This window comes from Punctularia strigosozonata (assembly GCF_000264995.1).
Source record: "Punctularia strigosozonata HHB-11173 SS5 unplaced genomic scaffold PUNSTscaffold_11, whole genome shotgun sequence".
NCBI classification, from domain to species: domain Eukaryota; kingdom Fungi; phylum Basidiomycota; class Agaricomycetes; order Corticiales; family Punctulariaceae; genus Punctularia; species Punctularia strigosozonata.
The window spans coordinates 1042149-1064407 of record NW_006767443.1 but is presented as its reverse complement, the minus strand read 5'-3'; the positions used below and the strand labels follow the sequence as shown (position 1 = coordinate 1064407).

Below are 22259 nucleotides of genomic sequence, written 5' to 3'. Positions count from 1 at the left end.
GCAATGCTGGGCCGTTGTTTGTATCGGAAAGCAAGTAAACCGTGTTGTATCTATCCGCTTGAGATATTAGCAGATGCATGAGCGTGTTGTCAATTGTATATCTATATAGCGATGTCACATGTCGCAGGATGTGTATCAAGCTGCCAGGTCTGCGATGAGCCGGTGCATCTCCCCACGAGCCCGACCACCTTCGGCCATGCTCGCCTCCAGCTCTGCTCGCACCCGCCGCGCGTTGCGTCGCTTCTCCGCGCCGTCGTCACCCTTCATCTTCGTAAGGAGCTCCGTGATCTCCGTGCGGACGGCGTCGACAGTGCCAGTCAGATGTTTGTCGGTGCCGAGGCGATGGATGGGCTTGAGCCCGTGGGGAGGCGCGCGTACCTCGAAAAGCTGGTAAGCGACGCCGAGCACGGTCAGCCCGAGAGCGGTCACGGGCTGGTCGGCAGCGAAGTCCCAGGCAATCCTATCGATAGATGCCGTTATGATGGCTCTGTGAAAGTGAAGGATCGTGAAGTGACAACTTACAGAGGAACTCCGGCGGCGAGACTCTCGGATGCACTGTTCTGGCCGCAATGTGTGATGAACCAGCCGGTAACCTATAGCCCATATGTTCAGCCTCGCAGTAGCACTTCTTGTGTGCAAAGACGTTACCGGGTGGTTGAGAATGGTCTGCTGCGGGGTCCAGGACGACAGGAAACCGAGGTCGAACTCCTTCACTTTAGCGGCGACGTCATCGGGGATGACGGCGAACGGCGCGGCGTGGCTCAGGATCTGTCACCAACCGGTCCATGAGCAGCGATGCGCGGACATCAGCAAGGAGCGTACGAAGGGGACGTTGTGCTCCATGAGGACGTCGAGAATTGTCCATAACCTGTCAGGCTGCATCCAAGGGCCAAAAATGGAGCCAAATGCGATCTATGAGGGGCGTGCGCGTCAGCGCTACGCTCTCGTTTTCCGTTGATGCGCTTACGTAGACCAAGGACTCGGCACCATGCGACGCGAGCGTCTTGTCGAGGAACGCGAGTACGTCGCCCGCGCCGCGAGTCTGCTCAAGCTCGCCACTCCGCGCCTCGGACGGATGCGAGTGCGGCAGCTGAGGACCGATGTTGTACAGCGGCCGCGGCGGGGAAAGAGACGACATCCAGGCATCAATGGCCCTGATGCCTGGGGTGTCGTACGAGGCGTCGGTGGTCTGAACGATGCCGTCGCAGTTGTTTATCACTCTGTCAACGGGGTAATTGAGCTTTACATCAGAACAAGAACGAAAAACAAAAACATTACTCGAAGCCTGCAAGGTGCATGAGAGTCAGGGGGGCCTCGAAGCCGGGCGGGGACTGTGAAGTGGTATTTGTATAGCAACGATGACGAGAGCGAGAGACATCTTACCGGCTGCGGGAAGAATTCATGATCATACATGGGAGGGAGGCCAGGGAGCGTAACGAGCTCCCCGGTGATATTCGTGAATAGCTGTTTGCGCAATAATCATTATTGTGCAGAACGCCATGGGGCAGGCCAGAGCACGCACGCCAGCCAGGGTCTCCTCAAACCTCTTCCCTGCGAGCGAGGCCATATGCCCGCCCTGCTCTGCAGGACCATACTCTCGGAAGAGGTAGGACGAGGAGCCGCTTTGCCAGGCAAGGATCTTGGTTTGCGGGCTGAGGGACCGGATCGTGCGGAACGGATGTACAGCGAAGAACTGAGCGAGATGTCATAGATGTTGAGGGAAATCTGAAAAGATTGCATGGTGGGAACGGGACATACATCGAGGATGGCGCACGTTGGAGGCGGTACAGGTGGGAATGAGGTACCCTTGACGGCGCAGCTGATGGGCTCCTTGTTCAGCAACCTTTCGTAGATCTCGCGGAAGGGCACTTCTACAGCTTCAAGGGCAAAAGGAACTGCTTCGAATGAGAGTGAGACGACCCTACGTTATAATCAGCAAGTGCGGAATGTATGGACAGCTAACAACGCGCCTGATCAGGTCGTGCCTGGCGTGCTCGTGCGCGTCGAAGCTACGGGAGATCTCAAGGTGCACCTTGTCAACGAGGGAGGGTGAGGTGATCAGTGTGACGTGGAAGGGCTGCAACTTGACGAGGCGCGAGGCGAAGGTGCAAATCGGGCGGGTGTGGCCTAACACAGGCAAGCTGGGTGAGTAATGAAAAGATGGGGATCTAAGCATTGTAACACACCCCAGGCAGCATGGCAGAAGAGAAGGATGTGGCCATCGATCATGCTGACGATGTGCTGAGCGCGAGGTGTTCAAGAGGTCGTCGCGACGGTACCCAATGTCGAGCCCATGGCCTTTGTTTTATCCTCTGGGCCTTGACACGCGTTTTATTGCTCCGAGCCGCCCCTCGAGTGGAAATGATGGAACCAGACCACGTCTCTTCTTTGGTGCCGCGCTCTCGGAAGTATGTTGCGGCCGAGGCCAGCTCACCCTGCCGGCGTCTTTTTGGGGTGGGATTGATCTCAGGCACACCGTATATGTCGGCGCATAATGTCGCGGATGCTCTGAGAGTCTGAGCAGAGTAGGCACTGGTGTGGTACGGTTTTGTGGTCGGTGCCGTCATACTGCAGTGGTGATGTGAGAAGAATGTCGATGAAGAGGTTTGATGGCTGCCGAGACCCCATCAACTCCGAATCGGATCAGACGTGTGATCTGGTGTTGGCAATCTCCGAGTCGGACGAAGATATACCATTCTCCCGTTTTCTGAGGATATGCATGGCTATGCATACGGAAACCTCATCACGTACCCAACTGTCCTGACATGACTAGATGTGCTTCACCTCAGCAACGTTGGATCGACAGTCCTATACAGTGTAATGGCATTCCTTGATGCACCCTCACTCCTTGATGCAAACAGGGATTCCACTCGCTCAATGCACTTTGAAGCTTCAATAAAAAATCAGTGTATAGAAATACTATCGAGTTCCATAGATCCGAAATATCTAGTGAATCGGTGTCCTGGTTGATTTTTAAAAAATCGAGGAAACCCTGGGAATCAGTCTTATGGGTGTAACCCACTAGGTGTACAGGAACCATAGTGTCGAAACTCATTTCTATTGCAGTTCTGTCTACTAGGCTGTAAAGATACATATGTTAGCAGCATATTCTATCAAGGGATGAAGAGTGTGCGGGCAAGAATGCAGTGCTGACAGCTGAATCAAGAGGATGTACCGAGAATGACATGACACAAGTGGTGCCACGTGTCTACGAAGCGCTGAACCTTCGCCCCGACTTCTTGCCTTCGTGATCGAACAGCTGGCACCCCTCACACACTTTGCTGCATCTTATCGACAATCTCACACAACATCATGACACGCCATTCACTCTCAGAACGGGCTAAAAAGAGGAAGATTAGCCTAGACAAACAGCAGCGATACGCAAATGCTCTTGTGCAGTGGCAGCATGAGATGCTTCGTCCTCCTGGTGTAAAACGGCAGAGCATCCGTGCCATTGCCAAGCAGTGGGAGGTTGACAACAATACACTAGGCCGGCACATCAAAGGTGGAACCCCGATAGCTGTATTCAACACAGGGAAGCAGAAGCTCACTGTCTCAGAGGAGCGGGTCTTGGTCGACTTCCTGAAGGAGTCCGCTGACCGGGGCCTGCCCAGGAGCTTGCAGAATACCATGGATGTAGCAAATGAGATCCGGAAAGCACGTCTTGGGGAAGCGGCAGAACCAGTATCATTGAACTGGGTAGACCGCTTCATTACACGTCACAGCGACGAGCTCCAACAACACTGGAGTAAGCCTCTGGATATGCAACGTGCTCAGTCCTTGAATCCAGCGGCGAAGCTCCATTGGTTTGAAAAAATCTTGAAGCCACTTGTTGTGGATACGATGACCCCTGCGGAGCTTCAGTTCGCAATGGATGAGACTGCGATCATCGATGGCGAACAGGGCAGGCAGCGTGTCATCGGTGCTCGAGGCACCAAGACTCAGCACAAGCAAGGAGGAGGTGATCGGGGTCAGAATACAACAGCAGTTGTGACCATATGTGCTAATGGCGAGTGCCTTCGTGCCATGCTCATCTACAAGGGTCAGAGGTTTAACCGTGATTGGTTGAAGAATAATGTCGCGGATGCATCGTAAGCTTGCAGTCGATAACCAAGCAGTTGCCTGACTGCATCTCATCAGAATCACATATTCGACGAATGGATGGACGGACAAGGTCACGGCACGGACATGGATCGAAGGCTTCGAGGAGCAGACACACCAGATGGCTGCAGGACGGACGCGGTTCATCTTCCTTGATGGACATAGCTCACACTATGCGCTACCTGTCCTCCAGTTCGCCAAAGAGCATAACATCGAACTTCTTGGCTACCCTCCACACTGCACTCATGCCCTCCAGGGCCTTGACGTGGTCTGCTTCGCGAAATTCAAGCTAGCATGGCGAGCGGAGCTCAGCCGTTATCACGAGCTGTATCAGCAGAAAGTCAAAAAAGAAGACATTACAGGTCTATTTGGAAATGCATATCTAGCTGCCTTCACAGAGGAGACGGTGAAAGCCGCATTTTCCGCAACGGGAATCGTCCCGTTCAACCCAGATATCATCACCGCGGCACAGATGAAGCCGAGTGAGGCTACATCAATCAGAGCCGGTCCCCCTCTGGTCCTCCCAAGCCCAGCGCGGGCCATTGTCGACGCCTTTCGAAGTTGTCAGCGCACCGAGCAAGACATCTCAACCGGCACCCACCAGGTACACCCGACCGCAACATCTGACGATGTGATCGACCCTACATTACGGTCCGCCTCCTCGTTACCGAGTACTGGATCTAGTCAGCAGTTACATGCACGCGAATCTCTGGCTCAGAGTCCAGCTATGGTACGGCATAAGCGGCTCCTGTCCTCATCATTTGCGGACACACCATCGAAGCGGATGCGTATCATGCACGCAAATCTTGCATCTACCGAGTCCGGCAGCTTTCTGGTTGGCCATGCGCGCGTGACGGCTCAAAACGTGCTCGCACCACCCACAATCCAGTACCGGCCTGTTCTTTCGGAGCCGCGATGGGAGATGGCTCGTGCGATGGCGAATCGGGCGGATCAGACCATCAGCAGCTTGAATTTGCGGGTCGAGGAGCTCAGGACGGAACTTCTGCATGCAAATCAGTATGTGCAAGCACTACATGGGATGATTGAGGGTGCGAATGCCCAACTGGTGGTGAGCAGCATGCACACCATGAAACTGAACCAGTCACTGCAATCTCAGGACGAGGCCAAAAAAGCGGCAAAGAAGAATAAGTTCTTGGTCGGAGGAATGGCAAGGCATTACACTAATGAGAGTTTCATTGCCGAAGAGGAGAGGTTGGCAGCGGAGGCGAAGGAAAGGGAGGCACAGAAAGAGCAGAGAGAGGAGGCAAGAAAGTCCAAGAGGGATGCAAAGGAGGCTTTCGAAGAATGGTGGAGGCAGGCCAAGGAGAAGCACGAGAGAGACAGGGCAGAATATGAGGAGTTGAAGAAGAAACTGCGGAGCGAAGGGGTCAAGCAGAAGGACATACCGAAAGCACCCCAGAGACCCAAGAGAGCCGACTACCAGAGGGAACAGGAGGACCCAGAGGACTCAGAAAGCGACGATCTAGATGAATACGACGAGGAATAGATAATGCATGGCTTCCCAGTGTGTTGTAGCGTGCAAGCATGGTACATCGAGGTCGAAGATCGAGCGAGATGATAAGGCGGCGGCGACGGAGGTGCAGCGCAAGTGCGGGTCACGTGCTGCATCAACGAACGAATATTGCCGTTATCCTGCGCTGAGGATGGAGCCCGTCTCATTCCTCCTAAATACACATTCAAGCTCTGAAAAAAATTGACGAGTACTCTAGAGCTTTATAGTACCCTTGTAGGTAGTTAAAAGAGTGAAAAATGATGTGTGGCGATTGCGCGAGCCCGTGCAGTTTTGACTGCATCAAGGAATGCCATTACACTGTAGGGCTCAATTGCTTAGCTTGCTGCACATATGATACATATGCATTATGCTCTGTATTGCGCTCAGTCCTCCGTGATTACTCAGGGCATGTACTAATAATACCATGACTATGCCGCCTCGCTAATGCTCAAGCTGTACGCTCAGATAAAGTAGCCTCCTACACCACTGAAGCGAGGGCGGATACTTCCGAGGCCATTTCTCATCCCCTTTCTCGCCATAATCCATGCAACACAGACCACGTTTACAAGGGTCACGGACGTAGCAAATTATACGTGCATTCCGCCGCCATTTTACGCGAGTACAGCAGTTTCGACGGCCTGGCTTACTGCTCAGAATTACTCCGGGCTTGCCCGGAGCGATTGAGAGGAAAGAGCATGATATCTTGTTCGCATCTTGTATCGTTTCCATGTCTGCGATCAGATTACTTTCAATCCTGATTATGAGACGTGATCCGACATGCTGACCGGACGCGCGACGGTCCATGAGTGTCGTATATATTCTCCGCGGCCGAAGTGGAGGAGAAGTCTTGAGTTGAGACACTCAGCCCTTTGAGGTTCAATACCAGCCTGATAAATTCATCGTTAACTCAGTTGCGTCTGGTAGCAAGAAAAGGCCAGGCCAACTTACCGAGAGACAACAATGGAACCGAGTACTTCACTCAGAGCGGCGAACCATTGCTTGCGACTACTTCGTGCATGCTAACGGCACGATGAGCATTCTTTATCATGCAATTACTAAATGTTCATCCACTCACGGTGAACGTGATTGCGTTTATCGTATTGATTGTGAGAACCACCAGGAAATATGCAGCGCCATCCTATAAACAGGCCATGTCAGACGCTGGGTACCTTAGGATGACTCGCTCACACACCCGAAGAAATATTCTCCTTGCCCTGGATATTGTTGAGCATTCGAGGCCGCTGTAAAACTGTAGTACATACGGGATCGTCGATTTCTGGCGGAAATGATATCTCGATTGCCATATTGTTATGATGAGGACGGCTGACTCCAGGAATAGCGGAGAAGTCCAGAACGCTACAAATAATGGATCGTCTCCGATTAACATGCACTTGAAACCTAACGGGGTGGGAACAGCTGCAACGGTTCAGGCGATGTTAAGATATCAAGCTGTGATTGAGCGCTAGCTTAGATTACCGTGCAATTTCGCGAGTGCTGTCCCTTGAAGCGTGATCTGGACACCGAGGCAGATACATAGTGCCACGGGTAATAGCACGCGGCGGCCACACAGTGCATAGACTCGCAGAATCATGATAGCTGCAGAACATGAGATCCTTAAGAGCACGCGAAGGAGTTACTAAGGCTCACAACCTTCGCAAATTGAAACAATTATAACCGCGCCAACACCTTGTATCAGTACCAAGTGTGGGCAGCTGTAGAGGCGTTTTATAGTACCAAAATCGTTGATTTTACGACAGCGCTTACATCTATAGACTGATGAGTTGGTCATACAATATCCGAGAATACCAAAACGTAACTGACCTTTGAAATCCGTGCGGTATCGAGAGTCGCCCATCCAACTACGAGTAGATTGACCATAGTACAGTACCGGTTCATCAAGAAAAGAATAGACGCAAATGACCCCGGATGTTGCCAGACTTTGTCAATCTTCAAAAAACTAGTTAGTGGTGCGGATATCGTATGATCATGATCAATAGAATGACTAACTTCATCGTCCAGGGTTATCACTACCGCAAAACCGTATGGACCCCAATATGAGAGATGATCAACTCCCTCTAATCTCCTCAAGAATAACGAGCTTACGATACTCATAAGCGAACAACGCAATCATTGAAACTGACATCCATGCTTCGATTAACCTGCGTGGAACGTAGGGTTTCGTCAGATTGCAAACCAATCAGACGGAAGAGAACGGTAGCTCACGAATCACGGGCATTTTCCACGGGGGAACCTTCAGAATTCATGATTACTTATACTGCGTCGGATATTGAATGGCAAAGGAAGGGGATGGAGCTATCCCCCCGACGGTTATAAGGGAATCAGCCAGCACAGGATCCATAAATGTCTGCAGGGTTTCTCGGAGCTTCAGATTGTCCGGTTGTCACCTCTCATAGTTTTAGATACGCTGAGATTCCCTTTAGTGCCATTACAGCCCATATGATCGATGTTTGGTGCCATGCTCCAACGCGATGTGAAGATTGAAATCAGATCAACTGGCAGAGAAGACACTCCAAGGCCGCAGAAACATAGCCACTCCGAGTCGGAAAGGTGTGAATATCAGTGGCAAATGCAGAGTTGTCTGCGAGTTCTTTCTTGCTTCAATGTTTTTCACGGTTGCTGAGGGAGTATCAATGCACGTTTTCCATGGAGGTTCAGAGATTCAAGAATAGGCTTCGGCACGCACGCTATACCTGGCCTGGGTCCGGCATTCACCTTGATCGCTTTGCGTCCTGCCCTCATCCCCGAAGCACATCTCCGTACTCACGATGTCGCATAGTTCATTCCATACTTCGTAGCGTAGTACCAGGATATCCATCACATAAGTCTAATTTCGCGAAAGTCGAAAAAAAAAACATCACGGCGCGTCTCCACAACGGATAGCGTTCGGAATGGTTGCGCAACTGGCCAAGAAGCAGCATACAATTGATATGAACCCGTTTACAGCATATAACCCAGCACCGCGTGACGCCCCCGGCGATCCAATAGCAACCCGGTGCAATATAGTTGCAGTACCCGGAGACGGGAGCAAGACAATGAGAGTAGGGAGGCGTGAGAATTCCCCGACTAATTACACCATTGTCGACCTCGTGCCGCCACCGTCCTCATTATGCGTCGCTGTAGCAGTGGACGTAACACCTCCGACAATTGCGAACTGACACTGTTTTGTTCGCCCTAGTGGACATAAGGACATGGCTTGACGCTGCTCCTCTTCACTGAGCTGAGCTCGTCTACGTCCTCCTCGTTATCTCTCGTCTGCATCGCAACCACATCTATCGGCCTCGTAATTCACGATCCTCTCTGTAATTGCAACTCAAGTTGTCTCTCGTGTCTCGTGTCTCGTGTCTCTATTGTCTTTGCTTTCTTAGGCTCTCCGACACTGTGTTATACCCCGCACCTGTCAGTATCCTGTTGTTTTCGACCCCGTCCTCCAACTGACCCATGCGCTTCGTCAGATCCTCTTGATTGTCCCATCACGCGATCCCGACCGACCCGTATCGTGAAAACATAAGACGTCGTCATGTCTACTCAAGGCTCCGCCCCCGCATACCAGTTTCTCTCTCAACCGCCGCCACAGAAGAAACGTCCGGCTCCCAACCAGCCACTTCCCTCTCCTCCTCAAGGGCAGGCCCCTCTCACGACACACGACAACGTCCGCCCACGACTTACGCCTGTCCAACCTCCCCTGCGCCGGCGCTCCAACACTACCTCCGCAATCAGCGCCTGGGCCGCCGCCGTCCAGCCCGGTTCTCCCTCGCCTTGCTCTCCTCCTGCCCGTTGCACCCCGACGCATCGGCGCCCCTCCATCACTCGCGGGCGCAGGTCTTCGATCACCTCGCGCCGCGTCCCCTCTGCCTCTTTCCTGAGCCTTACACCCAGCAGCGCGCAGACGCACAGCATCAATCTTACCCCAGGCGGACGCAGCATCAAGACCCCTTCGACCGCGGAAGGGTTCGACTTCCTCATCTGCGCGGGCTATTCCGCCGCCTTCGTCCGAATCCCAGTCCCTCCCACACCCGTGACGCCCGCCATCCCGTCCTCCAACAACGCCGACTTCAAGGACATCCCCATCCCTCCTATCCCCTCCAGCCCAGCCAAATCTCAGGCGAAGAGCAAAGGTATGCGCCTCCGCTCGCTCTCCTTCTTCAAGCGCGGCCGATCCAAGTCGGTCACGGGCGCGACCTGCGGAACCGGGTCCACCCCGCTGCTCTCGCCCGCCAAAACCGCCAAGAAGGCGTCAGGAGCGACTCAATCCCAGCGCGCCGCATCCATCGCCGCGAAGAAGCGCAAGAAGTATCCGAAGCTCCCCGCCCCTTTACCTCTCACTTTGGCGCAAGAGGCCGAGATAGCGCAGCTGCTTGACGGCGGGTCGACGCGCGTGAACGTGCAGCGCGTCATGCGCGACAAGGCCGTCGCGCGCGGTGCGCACGTACGGAAGGACGGGACGATCGAAGGCGTTGCGATGGCCGCGAAGGACGAGTACGGAGTGTGGTGGGAGGACGTGGAAGAGCGGGAGGAGTTCGCGCACTTGCTCGACGGGGCGGACGAGGACGCGAGCCCCGGCGCGCAGTGGGTTGAGTTCACAAGCCCCACCAAAGTTGCCGACCCGCGCCGCGAGAGCCCGTCGTCGTCCGGAACCACACCCTCCTCCGCCGATTCCGAGCTCGATCCGCAGTACCGCGTCCTCCCCGCGCCCGAGGGCTCCGTCGACGACCTGGCGCTGTTCGGCTTCGCCTCCACGGACTCCGTCACACCGTCCGATCACGGACGGTCGGTGCTCGCCCTCCCCGCGCGCCCTCGACGCATCGCGACGCACCTCCGTCGTCCGGCACTGCTGCATGACGCGTTCGTCGCGCTCCCCTCTTCGCCCAAGTCCCCGCGGTCGCCCAAGTTGCCCAAGCAAGCGAAGGGCCGCGGGCGGAGACGCCCCGCGCCTCTCGCGCTCGCGCCACCGAGTCCTGCCCGCAAACGTGCCGTGAACGGCCAGGACGCGCGCCGGATCTTTCTCGAGGACGTGTTCGAGCCCATGCCACCTGTGCCTGCGACCGCGCCTCTGCCGGTCGTGCGCGCGCAGCAGGCGGACGCCGCGAAGGCGGCCAAGGTCGTCTCGCACAAACCGTCCGTGTGGAAGCTGCTGCGCAGAGTCAAGGCGTGAGTCGCCCATGCAATCCATCAATATTCCCGTTATACCATACCGCAAGAGTTCCGATGTATCGATATTCCATGGATTCTTCTCCTTGTTACATCCCACATGCCATGCTGTATCGCTATCCATCTTGCTGTTTGTATCTGCCTATTTGAAATGTCGCGTCTGTTTAATACTGTAACACGTCCGTGTAATACTGTAATAAAGATGACTTAATCTTAATGGAATGGTTCGCAACTTTGTTCACCTGGGGTTCCGGTCATCGATGATCAGGGAAAGTGGTACGCAATTCTGGGGGACCCTTGTCCCTCATGCGGCGCGTCACTCAGCTCTCGCGATACCAAAAACTGGGTAATTCTCGATTACGTATAAAGAAGGATACGACAGAGTAGACTGCGGCGAACAGCACTTTTCCAACGTTCTCGGGCGACAGACAGCACGAGACATCGACAAGAGGGATGGCAAAGAAAAAGAGAGCGAATGACGGTCGGTAGGGTGTTGGTGACTCGAGAAAGTGTCAGGATAGTCTCTGAAGCGGCTCGCGCGATCATGATCAAGAGGTACTCGTGCCGTTGGCGATGTACGGGTCGCACACGTGCGGGTTGTGCACCTGCGCCGGGTTCTGGGTCATGTATCCGCGGCGGAGTCCTTCCTCGTAGGACCTAGAGATGAGATTTCAAGCCCGTCAGCCCTTATCCCGACCAGCATACAAAAGGGTAGCAGTGGACACATACCATTCGCGCGCGAGGTCTCCGGCGAGGTCCGAGATCTCGACCTTGAAGTTCCAGAAGATCCAGCCGGCGCCTTTCGCGTAAGCGAGCTTCTGCGCATCCGCCCAGTCGACCAAGAACTCGTCCGTGGCGTCGAATTGGGTGGGTAAACCCCACTCGCCGAACCAGAGAGGCGAGTTGCCCACGGCGGCGTCGGTTTGCACGCGGTCGAGGTTGCAGATCGAGGTCATGTAGGCTTCTGGAGTCGGGTCTGCCACGCCCTGCAGGTCATCCAGAGGTTAGCATCTATGCGAGGAAACCGCGAGGGTCGAGGGATGGAGTATACGCACGCCGAAGACGTAGTAAAGGTGGTTGTCGTATCCCTGCGGGCCGATCGCAGCATCGGCCGGGTTCGGCGGGCTATCGGACTGCCAGTTCACGTCCATAAAGTTCGTCACGAGCGGGTCGCGGATCGAGTGGAACGGAGCGGAACCGGCGTGGAGATCGAAGATGGCGGGGATGGCGAGCTCGATGCCCATCTGGATCAGGATCGGGATGGCCTCGGTCAGGGCGGCTTGGACTTCCGGGGTGAAGATGTTGGCAATGGAGGAAGGGGATGAGGAGGAAGGGGTCAGTTTGGAGGCGGAGGTGAGGGCGGAGGTGAAGTTCGAGGAGGAGAGGGAGGAGGTGATGGGCGAGGCGCCGGGGACGGGGATGCCGAGGACGAGCTCGATCGCGCGAACGGTGCGAACGAAGTTCTGTTGGACTGTTTATCATCGAAAGTAGAAAAAGTGAGTTGGGGTGTATGCATGGTGTGAGGGAGGGGGCGTACAGTCACCGTAGCCGGGTGTCTGGGCGGCGTCCATGATCGGTTCGTTGACGGCCTCGATGGAGAAGACGTTGGCGAAGTCGGGGTCGAGGTGCGAGAGGGACGTCATGACGGCGGTCCAGACGAGCGCACGGTGGTAGTTGTAGTCGGTCTGGCATAGTCAAATATTTGCATATTAGACGATATACTCCTGAAGGCGACCAGGGGTGGCTCACGTAGAATTGGGGAGTGGGCGTGCATCTGCGATCGTGTTTAGCCATCGAGAGAAAGAGGGTGGCATATATGCGCTGGAAGAGTGTAACTCACTGTCCAGCGAACATCTGGTTGACGGATTGGGCTCCGGGGGGTGCGTGGTGGTCGAGGATGGCCATGATTCCGGCATCTTGCAGCTGTCTCAGACCTCGTTTCTACAGCAGAAACACATCATAAACGTGGGATGCGCTCTTCACAGATCGATTTTGCGCACCAGCTGCTTGATCCCGCCGCGTGGGTAGAACTCGGTTTGCCTGTTCACGAGGGGCTCGACGATCCAGTATCCGAGCTGCGAGAGCCGATTCATGGAGTCACGCGAGGTAACGAAAATATGAACGGAAGTGCAATCTCACGGGGATTCGCACGGTGTTTATACCGGCGCCAGCGAGGATGTTGACGTCGTCCTGCGTGAACCAGGTCGACCAGTGCTTGTCGAAGATGGCGTCGGCCGTGTCCGGGTACGCCTTGACGAAGTTGCTGGATATATGCGCTCCTGATCAGTGTGCCGGATCTTTTCGTCAGAACGGGAGGGTGGGGCTTGCTCACAACTCGGAACCGATGCACGTCGAGCAGTCGCAGTTAAGTTCGCCACCCATGTCGAGCCACTCTGCACGACGGACAACGAGGTCAAGTGACGAATTGTACCGACATCGTCGAAGGACAAACCTTGGGGCAGCATCCATGATTCAAGCACAAGCCTATCGTGCGGTATACATGTCAACTCATGAACTATGCTGGAACATAGCCGGGGTGGCGGTGCGCACCATGAACCCAGGTTGACGCCGTAGATTTTGCTCGGTGCGCCGGCTAGCACGTTCTGCAAGCATAGAATAAATAGAACGAGTGTGGTGGTAAAGAACGACATAGTGTGCAGCCGGTTGGGCACGCGAGCACGAGCACGAGTGGGCGAACGAACGAGACCTTGGCAGGCCCGACGTCAAAGCACCTGTCGACTTTATAACACGGTTTCACATTCGACGTCAAACGAGATCTGGTTAAGATCGTGCGAAAAGAAGCGGCGACGCGAAGGTATGGGTTCCATGTTATATATCACCTGCGCCATGCTTCGACTTCGAACGAGCACAACACGCGTCCGCTTCGACGAGCATTAACGGCGCGCCTGTGGGTGTCGCCGTCCCGATTATTGCAGTTGTGTTGTCTCTGGCGGCGCAGGGGCAGGTCTGGTGATGTTCTAGTGGACGTTCAGAACGGGCGGAACAGCGTAGGTCCACGTGCTGAGCGGGCGGGGAGAAGTACGACAACAAGGAGCGATTATCCCAGTAGATCACCGGTGCCCGGAACGCAGGTGATGATGTCGACTTAATCCTGGTGGACCTCGGACATCGTGGCAGGATACCAGCGTACGTTGAGGATATACAGACATCGTGACCACGTCTCGTTGTCGCAACACGCCGAAGGATGAGCTCAAAGTCAATGTGGGCAACTCAACGCCTTACGTAACGCTATATCACCAGGCTGCCGACCTCTGCCGAACCGAAGAGCGCACGCGCCACCGCCGGTCAAGTAGTCACCTGACGGCATCCATTCAATTGCAACCTCATTCATCACGATCCACGACGGCAGTCCGCTCTCCCCGGTTTACTGGCGACGTATAACTCGGGCATTGTGATGCTAGAATAACATCAGCTGCGGACGGAGCACAAGGAGGATCCTGCAATTGGTTCAAAACCTGCGGCATTCTGCGTCAGGTGGTGGACGGTGTATGCGCACAGTCCAAGCGCATCAGATACGGTACGTGCCCCAACTCAGATCCCCATCTACCCGAGGATTTGTGGTTTGTACCTCATTCACCGGAGCCTGAATAGCACAGCAAGGCAGCCAAAAGCAGCATCTTTCCTTGTCGAGATATCATCAACACGCATGACAAAACGGACATGTCGAGTCGAATGTGCCCGACGTTTCGGTCGTGGGGCTCGGCCATCGGAGACGCGCCGTCGACCACACGGTAGGACCCGCGGTGGTGATTTATCTCTTCCACCAAAGATTTTATGTACCTCCACATGCTCTGCGACTGAAATCGACCGCATATACCGCGCATGATCCACCCTCCCGTCGTACAGACGTTGCTCACGAGCGATTCACTTCAGGAAAGCCGGATTTTTTCTGTACCAATGATTGGATAAGTAGATCTATATAGCGTCCACTGTATTGGATTGCTATGGGACGAGCACGATCTCGTTCCGATTGCTCGAACTTGTTGGCATGAATCGGATTGCTGGTCGTCCCTTCAGCACTGCTCGGCAGGTACAGTACCATAGGGCTCAGAGCTCTCAGTCAAGGTAAGTAATCTTCCATTTCCAAAGATGCCAAGCGTATGCAACTACTCACGAATACCCAGGGTCACAAGCCGCAAAACCTACTTCAAGACCGCTCTTTGCACTGCGGAAAGAAAATTCACTGAACCCGAGTGAATGGTTCATTCGGGACTACCGAGCAATTCATCGAATCACAAAGAGAAAGTCATTTATGACTCATTGCAGATGAGTGAACACTTCAATCCCAAGGAGTGAATCGATCATCTCGCAGTGGTGAACCTGTCCGTCGCAGGAATTGAGCCGATAAAGGATTTAATCAGTCAAAACGGCCATTTTTAGTGAGTCGGTCGCTCGGGGCGAGTATCCCACTCCCTCCACAAAAATGAGTCGTTCGGTAGCAGAGACGGACTGTCTCACCGCGATAGGTCTGTATTCTAATCCTTGCAACCACTGGATTTGCGTCATAGATATGTATTTCATGATGATTACAATACATTAGGTAGATGTCAAAGTCTCTGACTGATGTTGGCCACAAGATAGGACACACTCCACCACAGACTCGGGTATAGCACGTGAATAACTCAATGTATAGTGTTTTCAGAAGATACCGCGAATGAAACGGACACACATATGATTGGACAGTCCGAAGTCCCGGAGCCCGCCTAATCGTCACGTTGATGCTGCTCCCAGATCGCGTCTTCACGCGCCGCGCGATGTTGTGATAAATAGAAGATGCTTCGTCGCCGCACGAGACGAAATACTTCGAGACCAGATCCTTCATCGTTGTGCATTATGAGTACAAAAAGGGTGATGAGCACCCAGGCGGCCAGTGGCGAAGGCGATGCACTTACTCGACGGGTGTCATCATCGGGAGTGTGGGTCTGCAAAGCGGGAGTCAGAGGCAGGTATATGGGCGGCAGGCAAGCGTAGTATGTACTATAGAGTGAACGCCCGCGACGTAGTTCGTGGTGAGAGGTCCATTCCGTGAGGGCTTGAGACCCGAGGGAATGTCGGTGGGTATGCATATATGCACTGGTTTCGGGCTCGAGACCTTCTCGAGGAGGCACGATACAGAGTGACCTTTACTCGAGACGATTATCTGTTGAAGGATGGGTTGCGTCCTCGAGGTAGTTGAATGTCAATAATCAATCTGCTGTGAAGGAAGATAGGGGGCCAAGAGAATGCTTACCGTGGATTCTATGTGACACGAAGAAACATGGCTTATGACAGTCTGATGCCCGCATGCATACATAGAAAAAAGGAGCCTATATGCGACCATTGAGACTTAGAATGCACATCAGCATGGCGGACGTACTGATATTTCCTTTCCTTAAGTGGAGCGCGCAGGATTGATCACTGCTAAATACCGCGCATACATGCAGCCCCTTTGTTCTATACACATCCGGCTACATGTATTTCCGCGGCATGTGCAGTATCAGGCTCTTTTGACGTGCTGAGGGAGATTGAGAGCGAAATAGGGGTCTTTCTTATCTTGGCAGAGATGCTCAGTGCTAAACTGATACTCGCCAAAGAATGATGGTGACTGGGTCTCCCAGTGGCTAACGGAAGCCAGACAGAAGAGGAAGCAGGAAAGTTAGACGAAGACGGCGATGGTGCAGGATGGTGGTGAAGGATGAGCTCAAATGACGGCGACGACGTAGCATCGCACGTGACAAGATCTGCTTCAGGGTCGGTTTTATGTAACTTGAAAGGCACTCGTTTTGGGAATATACCCGCTTAAATGAATAACTCAGTCATGGGCCAGATCGAGCGATCACTCAGTCTGGGATATATCTGCTTAATTGAGTAACTCACTCAGCGGCCATTTCCATTTCCAGTGAGTTCGTCACTCAAAATTCACTCATATCCTGGAGTGAGTGACCGGGTCACGATGTCTGATTGAATGCACTAGCCGCAGTGTTGGTCAGTGGTACAGGGTGAACTACTATGCTGGGAAGGCATGCATCCAGTCGCTTTGCATCATACCCTGCGGGCAGAGTGAGGTCACTATCCCGTTCATACTGTCTGTCATCCCAGTATTGGATACCACCCCAAGGATCGATCGCGTAGTAGCTGTTAGTGTATGCCGGATCCTTAGGACCCGATGGACCTGTTTCATCATCCGCTCGAGGGGGTGTGTGGTCCGTAGGCATAATTCTCTTGACCCGCTCTACATCACATGGCGTCCAGTCGAGGGGTTCGCTGGACAACCGGTAACCAGACCTCCGGGCAAGGCTTGCAAATCGTTGCCTCCAGGTGCGGTAGTCGGGGGCTTCACAAAAGCCAAGGGATCGACTGTAGTCCAAGAAGCCGCCGATTTCGGGAAAGCCAGCGTCTACGAGCACCGAGCCTTTGCACACCTCCTTGGCAGCTTGTATGCGCATCATTGCGTGCTTGTCGCTCTCGTACAAGTACGCCTGAGATTCGGTGTGGTCGGCTCGCCAGGGCAGATCACCGCGAAGAAGGAAAAGGCCAACGTAGGCCAGAGATTCAAGATCATCTCGACGAGAGAGGTCTGCACGAGGCTGATCAGCCTCGAAACAAGTCATCTACGCGTTACGTCACTCACCGAATCCCCTGTGAGAGTTCAGGCTGGCCCAATGGAACGTACCGACGAGCAGTCTATCTTCTTTGATAGGGTCATATTGGCTGGGTGGACCACTCCGTTGGAAGGGTTTGGCAATGCCGAAGTCGATTAGTTTCAGGCGTGATGGATCGTCCAAGCAGGTAAGAATGTTCGCAGGTTTAACATCACGATGCACGATGCCAAACGAATGCAGGTGTTCAAGCGCTGATAGCTAGCCAAAACAAACGATAAGATTGCCGCAGACGTTCGGCAGAGAACCCGAGGCTTACCATCTGGTCCATAACTCGAGAATAGGTTTTCGCTGGAGTTCCGTGCGGTGCTTTCTGCAGCTCCCGGATGCTGGGTCCGAGAAGTTCCATGCCGATGTACTCGAAGTGCGGCTCACGTCCGTAGCCGTACAGCATCGGAATCGCGGGATGCCCTTGAAGCAGTTGCAGCACTCGGCTTTCGTGTTGCAGTAAGGTCCTCCGTACACGTAAAGAGGCACGAGACTTCTTCAAGGCGACATATTTTTGGCTGCTTGAGTCCATGACTCGATATACGCGACTCTAGGCGCGCAGAGTGAGAACGGCATGTACTACAGCCAGGCAGGTTGATATTCGGCTCACGTAAGCTCCTTCCCCAATAGGAGCTTTTCTCTGCATATCATATACGAGAGTACCGGATGGCATGTCGATTGCAGGTCGGTGTCGTGCGGCAAGCGTTGGATCTGTTCTGCGTGCGTGCCGATGTCTACGGAGGGAGAATGGGAAGGGAGCACTGTTGAACGTATATCTGTCGTGGGCGACGATGACAAATGCTGTTCCGACGGCGACCAATAGACGCACTTGGCATTGGAATACAGTAATAAAGGACAAAATGTGCTGAGCGTGCAGGGGCGCGGAAACAGAGAGCTCACCTGGACTTGGCATATCATCGTAGTGATAGTCCGACCCGCAGTCCTGCGTGAACGTCGTTACCCGGTGTTGAGAAGGAACATGAACGGCTTGACAATTTCGATCTGGCTCGTGAGGCGTGTCGTAAAGAGTCGGGGCAGCTGCAATTCACAGCGACGGCGGGCATGAACAGATGCGAGGAGACCATAGCGGCACAAAAAGAGCTCGAGCGGACCAAGGTGTTCCGGAGCTTGCTGAAGTCGTCTTTCTCCCCTTCACCAGTTATATAATCGGACACTTATACGCGTTCAACGCGGAAGCAGGCCCCAGGTATAGTCATGCGGCCGTAGTAAAAAAAAGGAAGAGATGTCGTCGATTTAAACCTGCGTCCGCGTGCTGGCAATCACATCGGACCATGGTCCATGCGATAATCTGCAATGCCCACGGACGACATTGCTTCCAGATCGTCTGCTCGTGGTCGTATAGTTGTTATGGCGGGTTGGGGAGAAGCCTTCGGCGGTAGAGCTAGCGAGAGACCGTGGGCTGATCGACGTCATCTATAGCAGCGTCCCGCTGGCCAGTTGAGAGCCGAGTTGACGTGCGGGGCGCAAGAACGTGCATCGCACAGCGGTCAAGCGGTACCATCGTACTAAGTTAAAATTAGGGGGTATTGGACAGAAGAAAATGATAAACATGCGTACGGCCAAAGGAGGCCACTGAAGGGCTGTCGTCAGCGGCAGTCAGCGCTGTAGCCTGCTCGCATCAGTGCTATCACGAAAGCTTCGCCGGTTGCCGAGCTGCTGTGCCGAAGTCGACGTTGCTCACGGAATCACCCTTGGCCATTGGCATCCTCCTCCTCCGGTCCGTGCATCTTATTTACTGCACGCATCGGGCGCCCTCTTTAGCTTTGCGACCCGCCGCTAAAATGGGTCGGCGAACCTACGCGCTCTGGCTCTTCGCCTGCGCTGCACTTGCCGTGCGCGCGCACGAACATCACGACGAGCTAGAGGAAGAGCAGCTGGACGCCCCTGTAGACACCATACTATGGCTGCACATGTTCCTCCAGGCAGCGGTCTGGGGGATACTGTTTCCGGTGGGGATGGTGCTTGGAATCACCCGGAGTCGATGGCATGTCCCACTACAGGTGCGTTCATTCGGAAGGATCGGCCTCGCGAGCGAAACGCTGATCATGACCATCCGTGCCCTGCCCTGTTCACGTTTGCTCGATTAGAGCGTCGGATTCCTGCTCACGGCTGGCGGGATCATCCTCGGACATTCCCACAAAGGCCGCCAGTTCTACGCCGGCGCCCATGGTATATTCGCCAACATCCTCATCTGGCCGATGGCGATCCAACTCGGTCTGGGGGTTTACCTGAAGCTGCACATACACGAGAAGACGTTGCGGCGGTGGGCTGTTAAGGCTCACGGCGTCGTTGGGAAGTCGTATCCTATCCTCGGATGGGTGCAGATGCTCTTCGGCGCGATCACGTTCGGTGGGTATTGCCGAGGGGGACACATAAACCAGTGCCTAGCGCACTACATCATGGTGCGAATAACCAGCTCAACCTATCCCTTGCGTTCTACTGACACTGTACGGGGCCCAGGGAAGCGGGTTTGTCGCATATGCGGTTATCATGGCGATCATATTCCTCGTCGGCGAAACATGGGTGCGGAGAAGTGGTAGAAGCCCAGAATGGTGGGATTCGTGGGTGATATTCCTCTGGGTAAGTCGAAGCCTTGGTGCACCTCGTTACAGACAGTCCTGAATTCGGTTTGACAGGGTATCGTGAATACATTTACAGAGCACTGGGGAGGAAGCTGGTCCGTCAAGGATATGCAGCATACGTGCGTTATTGGTTACAAACCCCTAATATGTTCCGTGCTGACGCGGATTGTGTCGCAGCATCCTCGGCGTGCTATGTACGTTCAGCTGACCAGCTTCATTAGCGCCTATCGTACTGAAGATCCTGTAGGGTGGGCCGGAGGCATGCTCGGCATCTTCTTGTCGCGCAACAACCAGGTACTGTCTCTGATATAATATGCCAACTATCGCGCGCGCTCACCCCGACTCGAAGCGAAGCGTCGTACCGTCGCTCATGTGCGTCGTTGTCGCTGTTTTGTTTTGATTTTTCTGACATTCCCGTCCAGCGTCATCCTCACCGGTTGGGCCATGTCCGAGCACGCCCAAGCTCTGATGATCTCCACCAAGGTAAGCTTCTCCCCCCGTGATCGTCACGCGCTAGCTAATGAAGAAACTAGGTTCATGCAGCGTTTGGTGGTGTGCTTATGCTCGCGGGTCTCACCCGGATCATCGAGATCTGCTCCTTCATGCCATTTTACGCTCCCCTACCAACGGACTCCGTCCTCGAGCACGACAGCAGCAGCGAACACACGCTTGCCGACATCCCGGGCAGGGACGAGGCGCACAGCTCGAAGACGGCGGCCGGGCGTGCCTTCCGGCATCTCCCTCCCTTCGTGAGTCTTCTGCGCTTGCCTCCATCACGTATAGTGCCTGAAAGAGGGTCTCCGCCTCGCACAGCTCCTCGTAACCGGCGGTCTCCTGTTCATGTCAGCTACGGACGAAGAGCTCGAGTTCGTCCACGACAAAGGCATGGACCACGTCACGTACATCCTGATCATCGTCAGGTCCGCCAAAGTTCCTATCTTGGTTCCTTCGCACTTTCACTCACGCCGCTTCTTCCTGTAGCCTCGCCTTCGTAATATACACCCTCATCGTTTCGCTGATCCATCTATACGCCACGAGCGGCCGCAACGCCGGCTCCTCATCCAAGGACGCCTCTGGCGCGCCCATCTCGCTCCAGGATGGCGCGATCGAGCTCGCTCCGACGCCCACCACGAGTAAATGGAAAGGCTACTCCCGAGTACCGAACGACGCGGACGCGGAGGACGTGCACGTCATTGGAGAAGACGATTGATCGTTTTGCTCCTCACGTCAATAGACGCGATTGAAGTGAAGCTGTTGTTTGTACTGTTTGTCAGTGTTGTTTCTACTTATAGCCTAGACCCCATAATGTTGTCTTTGCATGCACGGCAGTATTCAACAGATCTGACCTGTTTCATGTTGAAGTTGAAAGATGAGACCTTCTGACCGCTTTTCATTGTTCGGATGCCTATCATACATAATGCTACAGACCACCGATCCTCGAACCCGAAACGTGCCCAACAAGAGAAAACAAATCTTCATACAGCATCGGAGTACTTTAAAGTAGTTCAATCGTCGTCGAAAAGCTCGTCATCCGATGGCAGGCCACAGTTGTTCTGGGCTCCTGAGGTCGGAAGGACATGATGCCTGCATCGTAAGAGTTAGCACGTCCCGATGACCTCGAAGTTGAGAAATGGTTGCACACCTCAGCAGCAGCTCTTCGATGCCGGCCTGTCCAGCCTCAAAGTCGACGCGGACCCAGTTGAAGACGAGCTCTCCATCGCGGTAAACCAGCATCGTGGGTAGCATGTCCGTATCGACGTTGTCGTCGTCCTCGTCGGAGCTGCGCTCACTCTCGTCGTCCTCGTGGCGGCCGACGAATCCGCTCTTTTCGTCTCCGAATGGGTCGTCGTCGTCGTCGTCTTCTCGGATGGTGCGTGTCGCGCGCCTGATCCCAGATGGCTTTGCGCGAGTTGAGGACGAGGAGGGCTGCTTAGTCGCGAAGCCAAGGGCAGAAGCGCGTACGCGGATGAACTTCGTGTCCGGGTATCGGCGTGCAAGGCGGGAAAGGGTATCGTCCAGGGTGTAGCACCTATCCACCGACTAAGATCGCAAAGGTTAGCTAGTCAAGCGCGACTAGAAAAACAACCAGGGCTCACTGGATCGTATAAATGGACGACCACCCACGTCCCCCGCTCCTCCTGTTCAACAGCAGGCACGAACCCGCCGACGCCCACCTCCCTCAGATGGCCAAACCGCCCCTTCCGCTCGCCGAACACGGTCTGCGAC

General features: G+C 54.4%; 9 protein-coding genes across 9 annotated transcripts; 4 read left to right on the top strand and 5 right to left on the bottom strand.

Moving 5' to 3' along the window:
* Nucleotides 1-56: 56 nt before the first annotated feature.
* On the bottom strand, nucleotides 57-2263 carry PUNSTDRAFT_145578 (UDP-Glycosyltransferase/glycogen phosphorylase). The gene is made up of 11 exons (XM_007386713.1): nucleotides 2187-2263; nucleotides 1971-2127; nucleotides 1759-1921; nucleotides 1523-1693; nucleotides 1384-1464; nucleotides 1279-1331; nucleotides 968-1220; nucleotides 823-912; nucleotides 649-768; nucleotides 523-593; nucleotides 57-460 (listed from the first exon to the last, which is right to left on the bottom strand). The coding sequence occupies exons 1-11, from the start codon at nucleotides 2227-2229 to the stop codon at nucleotides 136-138; spliced, it is 1527 nt and encodes a 508-aa protein (XP_007386775.1). The 5' UTR covers nucleotides 2230-2263; the 3' UTR covers nucleotides 57-135.
* Nucleotides 2264-4138: 1875 nt separating this feature from the next.
* PUNSTDRAFT_16929 (uncharacterized protein) lies at nucleotides 4139-4555 on the top strand (the record flags this gene model as incomplete). The annotated part of the gene is made up of 1 exon (XM_007386712.1): nucleotides 4139-4555. A coding segment is annotated over one exon (417 nt), but the record flags the coding sequence as incomplete, so codon positions are not given.
* A 315-nt stretch (nucleotides 4556-4870) lies between these two features.
* On the top strand, nucleotides 4871-5572 carry PUNSTDRAFT_30965 (uncharacterized protein; the record flags this gene model as incomplete). The annotated part of the gene is made up of 1 exon (XM_007386711.1): nucleotides 4871-5572. A coding segment is annotated over one exon (702 nt), but the record flags the coding sequence as incomplete, so codon positions are not given.
* Nucleotides 5573-6362: 790 nt separating this feature from the next.
* PUNSTDRAFT_137083 (uncharacterized protein) lies at nucleotides 6363-6918 on the bottom strand (the record flags this gene model as incomplete). The annotated part of the gene is made up of 5 exons (XM_007386710.1): nucleotides 6363-6501; nucleotides 6563-6633; nucleotides 6690-6752; nucleotides 6805-6828; nucleotides 6877-6918. The coding sequence occupies 5 exons, from the start codon at nucleotides 6916-6918 to the stop codon at nucleotides 6363-6365; spliced, it is 339 nt and encodes a 112-aa protein (XP_007386772.1).
* A 2234-nt stretch (nucleotides 6919-9152) lies between these two features.
* PUNSTDRAFT_127633 (uncharacterized protein) lies at nucleotides 9153-10879 on the top strand (the record flags this gene model as incomplete). Its single annotated transcript, XM_007386709.1, has 1 exon — nucleotides 9153-10879. The coding sequence occupies one exon, from the start codon at nucleotides 9153-9155 to the stop codon at nucleotides 10785-10787; it is 1635 nt and encodes a 544-aa protein (XP_007386771.1). The 3' UTR covers nucleotides 10788-10879.
* A 452-nt stretch (nucleotides 10880-11331) lies between these two features.
* Nucleotides 11332-13688, bottom strand: PUNSTDRAFT_145576 (glycoside hydrolase family 5 protein; the record flags this gene model as incomplete). The annotated part of the gene is made up of 11 exons (XM_007386708.1): nucleotides 13334-13688; nucleotides 13236-13267; nucleotides 13116-13176; nucleotides 12923-13046; nucleotides 12784-12858; nucleotides 12624-12724; nucleotides 12533-12557; nucleotides 12321-12468; nucleotides 11839-12254; nucleotides 11513-11769; nucleotides 11332-11440 (listed from the first exon to the last, which is right to left on the bottom strand). The coding sequence occupies exons 1-11, from the start codon at nucleotides 13432-13434 to the stop codon at nucleotides 11332-11334; spliced, it is 1449 nt and encodes a 482-aa protein (XP_007386770.1). The 5' UTR covers nucleotides 13435-13688.
* Nucleotides 13689-16731: 3043 nt separating this feature from the next.
* Nucleotides 16732-17977, bottom strand: PUNSTDRAFT_106529 (kinase-like protein; the record flags this gene model as incomplete). The annotated part of the gene is made up of 3 exons (XM_007386707.1): nucleotides 17702-17977; nucleotides 17415-17643; nucleotides 16732-17360 (listed from the first exon to the last, which is right to left on the bottom strand). Exons 1-3 carry the CDS (start codon nucleotides 17960-17962, stop codon nucleotides 16732-16734), a joined length of 1119 nt encoding a protein of 372 aa, XP_007386769.1. The 5' UTR covers nucleotides 17963-17977.
* Nucleotides 17978-19232: 1255 nt separating this feature from the next.
* On the top strand, nucleotides 19233-21243 carry PUNSTDRAFT_115584 (uncharacterized protein; the record flags this gene model as incomplete). The annotated part of the gene is made up of 11 exons (XM_007386706.1): nucleotides 19233-19451; nucleotides 19539-19853; nucleotides 19912-20031; nucleotides 20088-20152; nucleotides 20211-20227; nucleotides 20281-20327; nucleotides 20383-20405; nucleotides 20456-20516; nucleotides 20567-20782; nucleotides 20847-20953; nucleotides 21015-21243. 11 exons carry the CDS (start codon nucleotides 19233-19235, stop codon nucleotides 21241-21243), a joined length of 1419 nt encoding a protein of 472 aa, XP_007386768.1.
* Nucleotides 21244-21538: 295 nt separating this feature from the next.
* Nucleotides 21539-22252, bottom strand: PUNSTDRAFT_137078 (thioredoxin-like protein; the record flags this gene model as incomplete). Its single annotated transcript, XM_007386705.1, has 3 exons — nucleotides 21539-21617; nucleotides 21676-22073; nucleotides 22130-22252. Coding segments are annotated over 3 exons (600 nt in total), but the record flags the coding sequence as incomplete, so codon positions are not given.
* Between the last annotated feature and the right edge of the window lie 7 nt (nucleotides 22253-22259).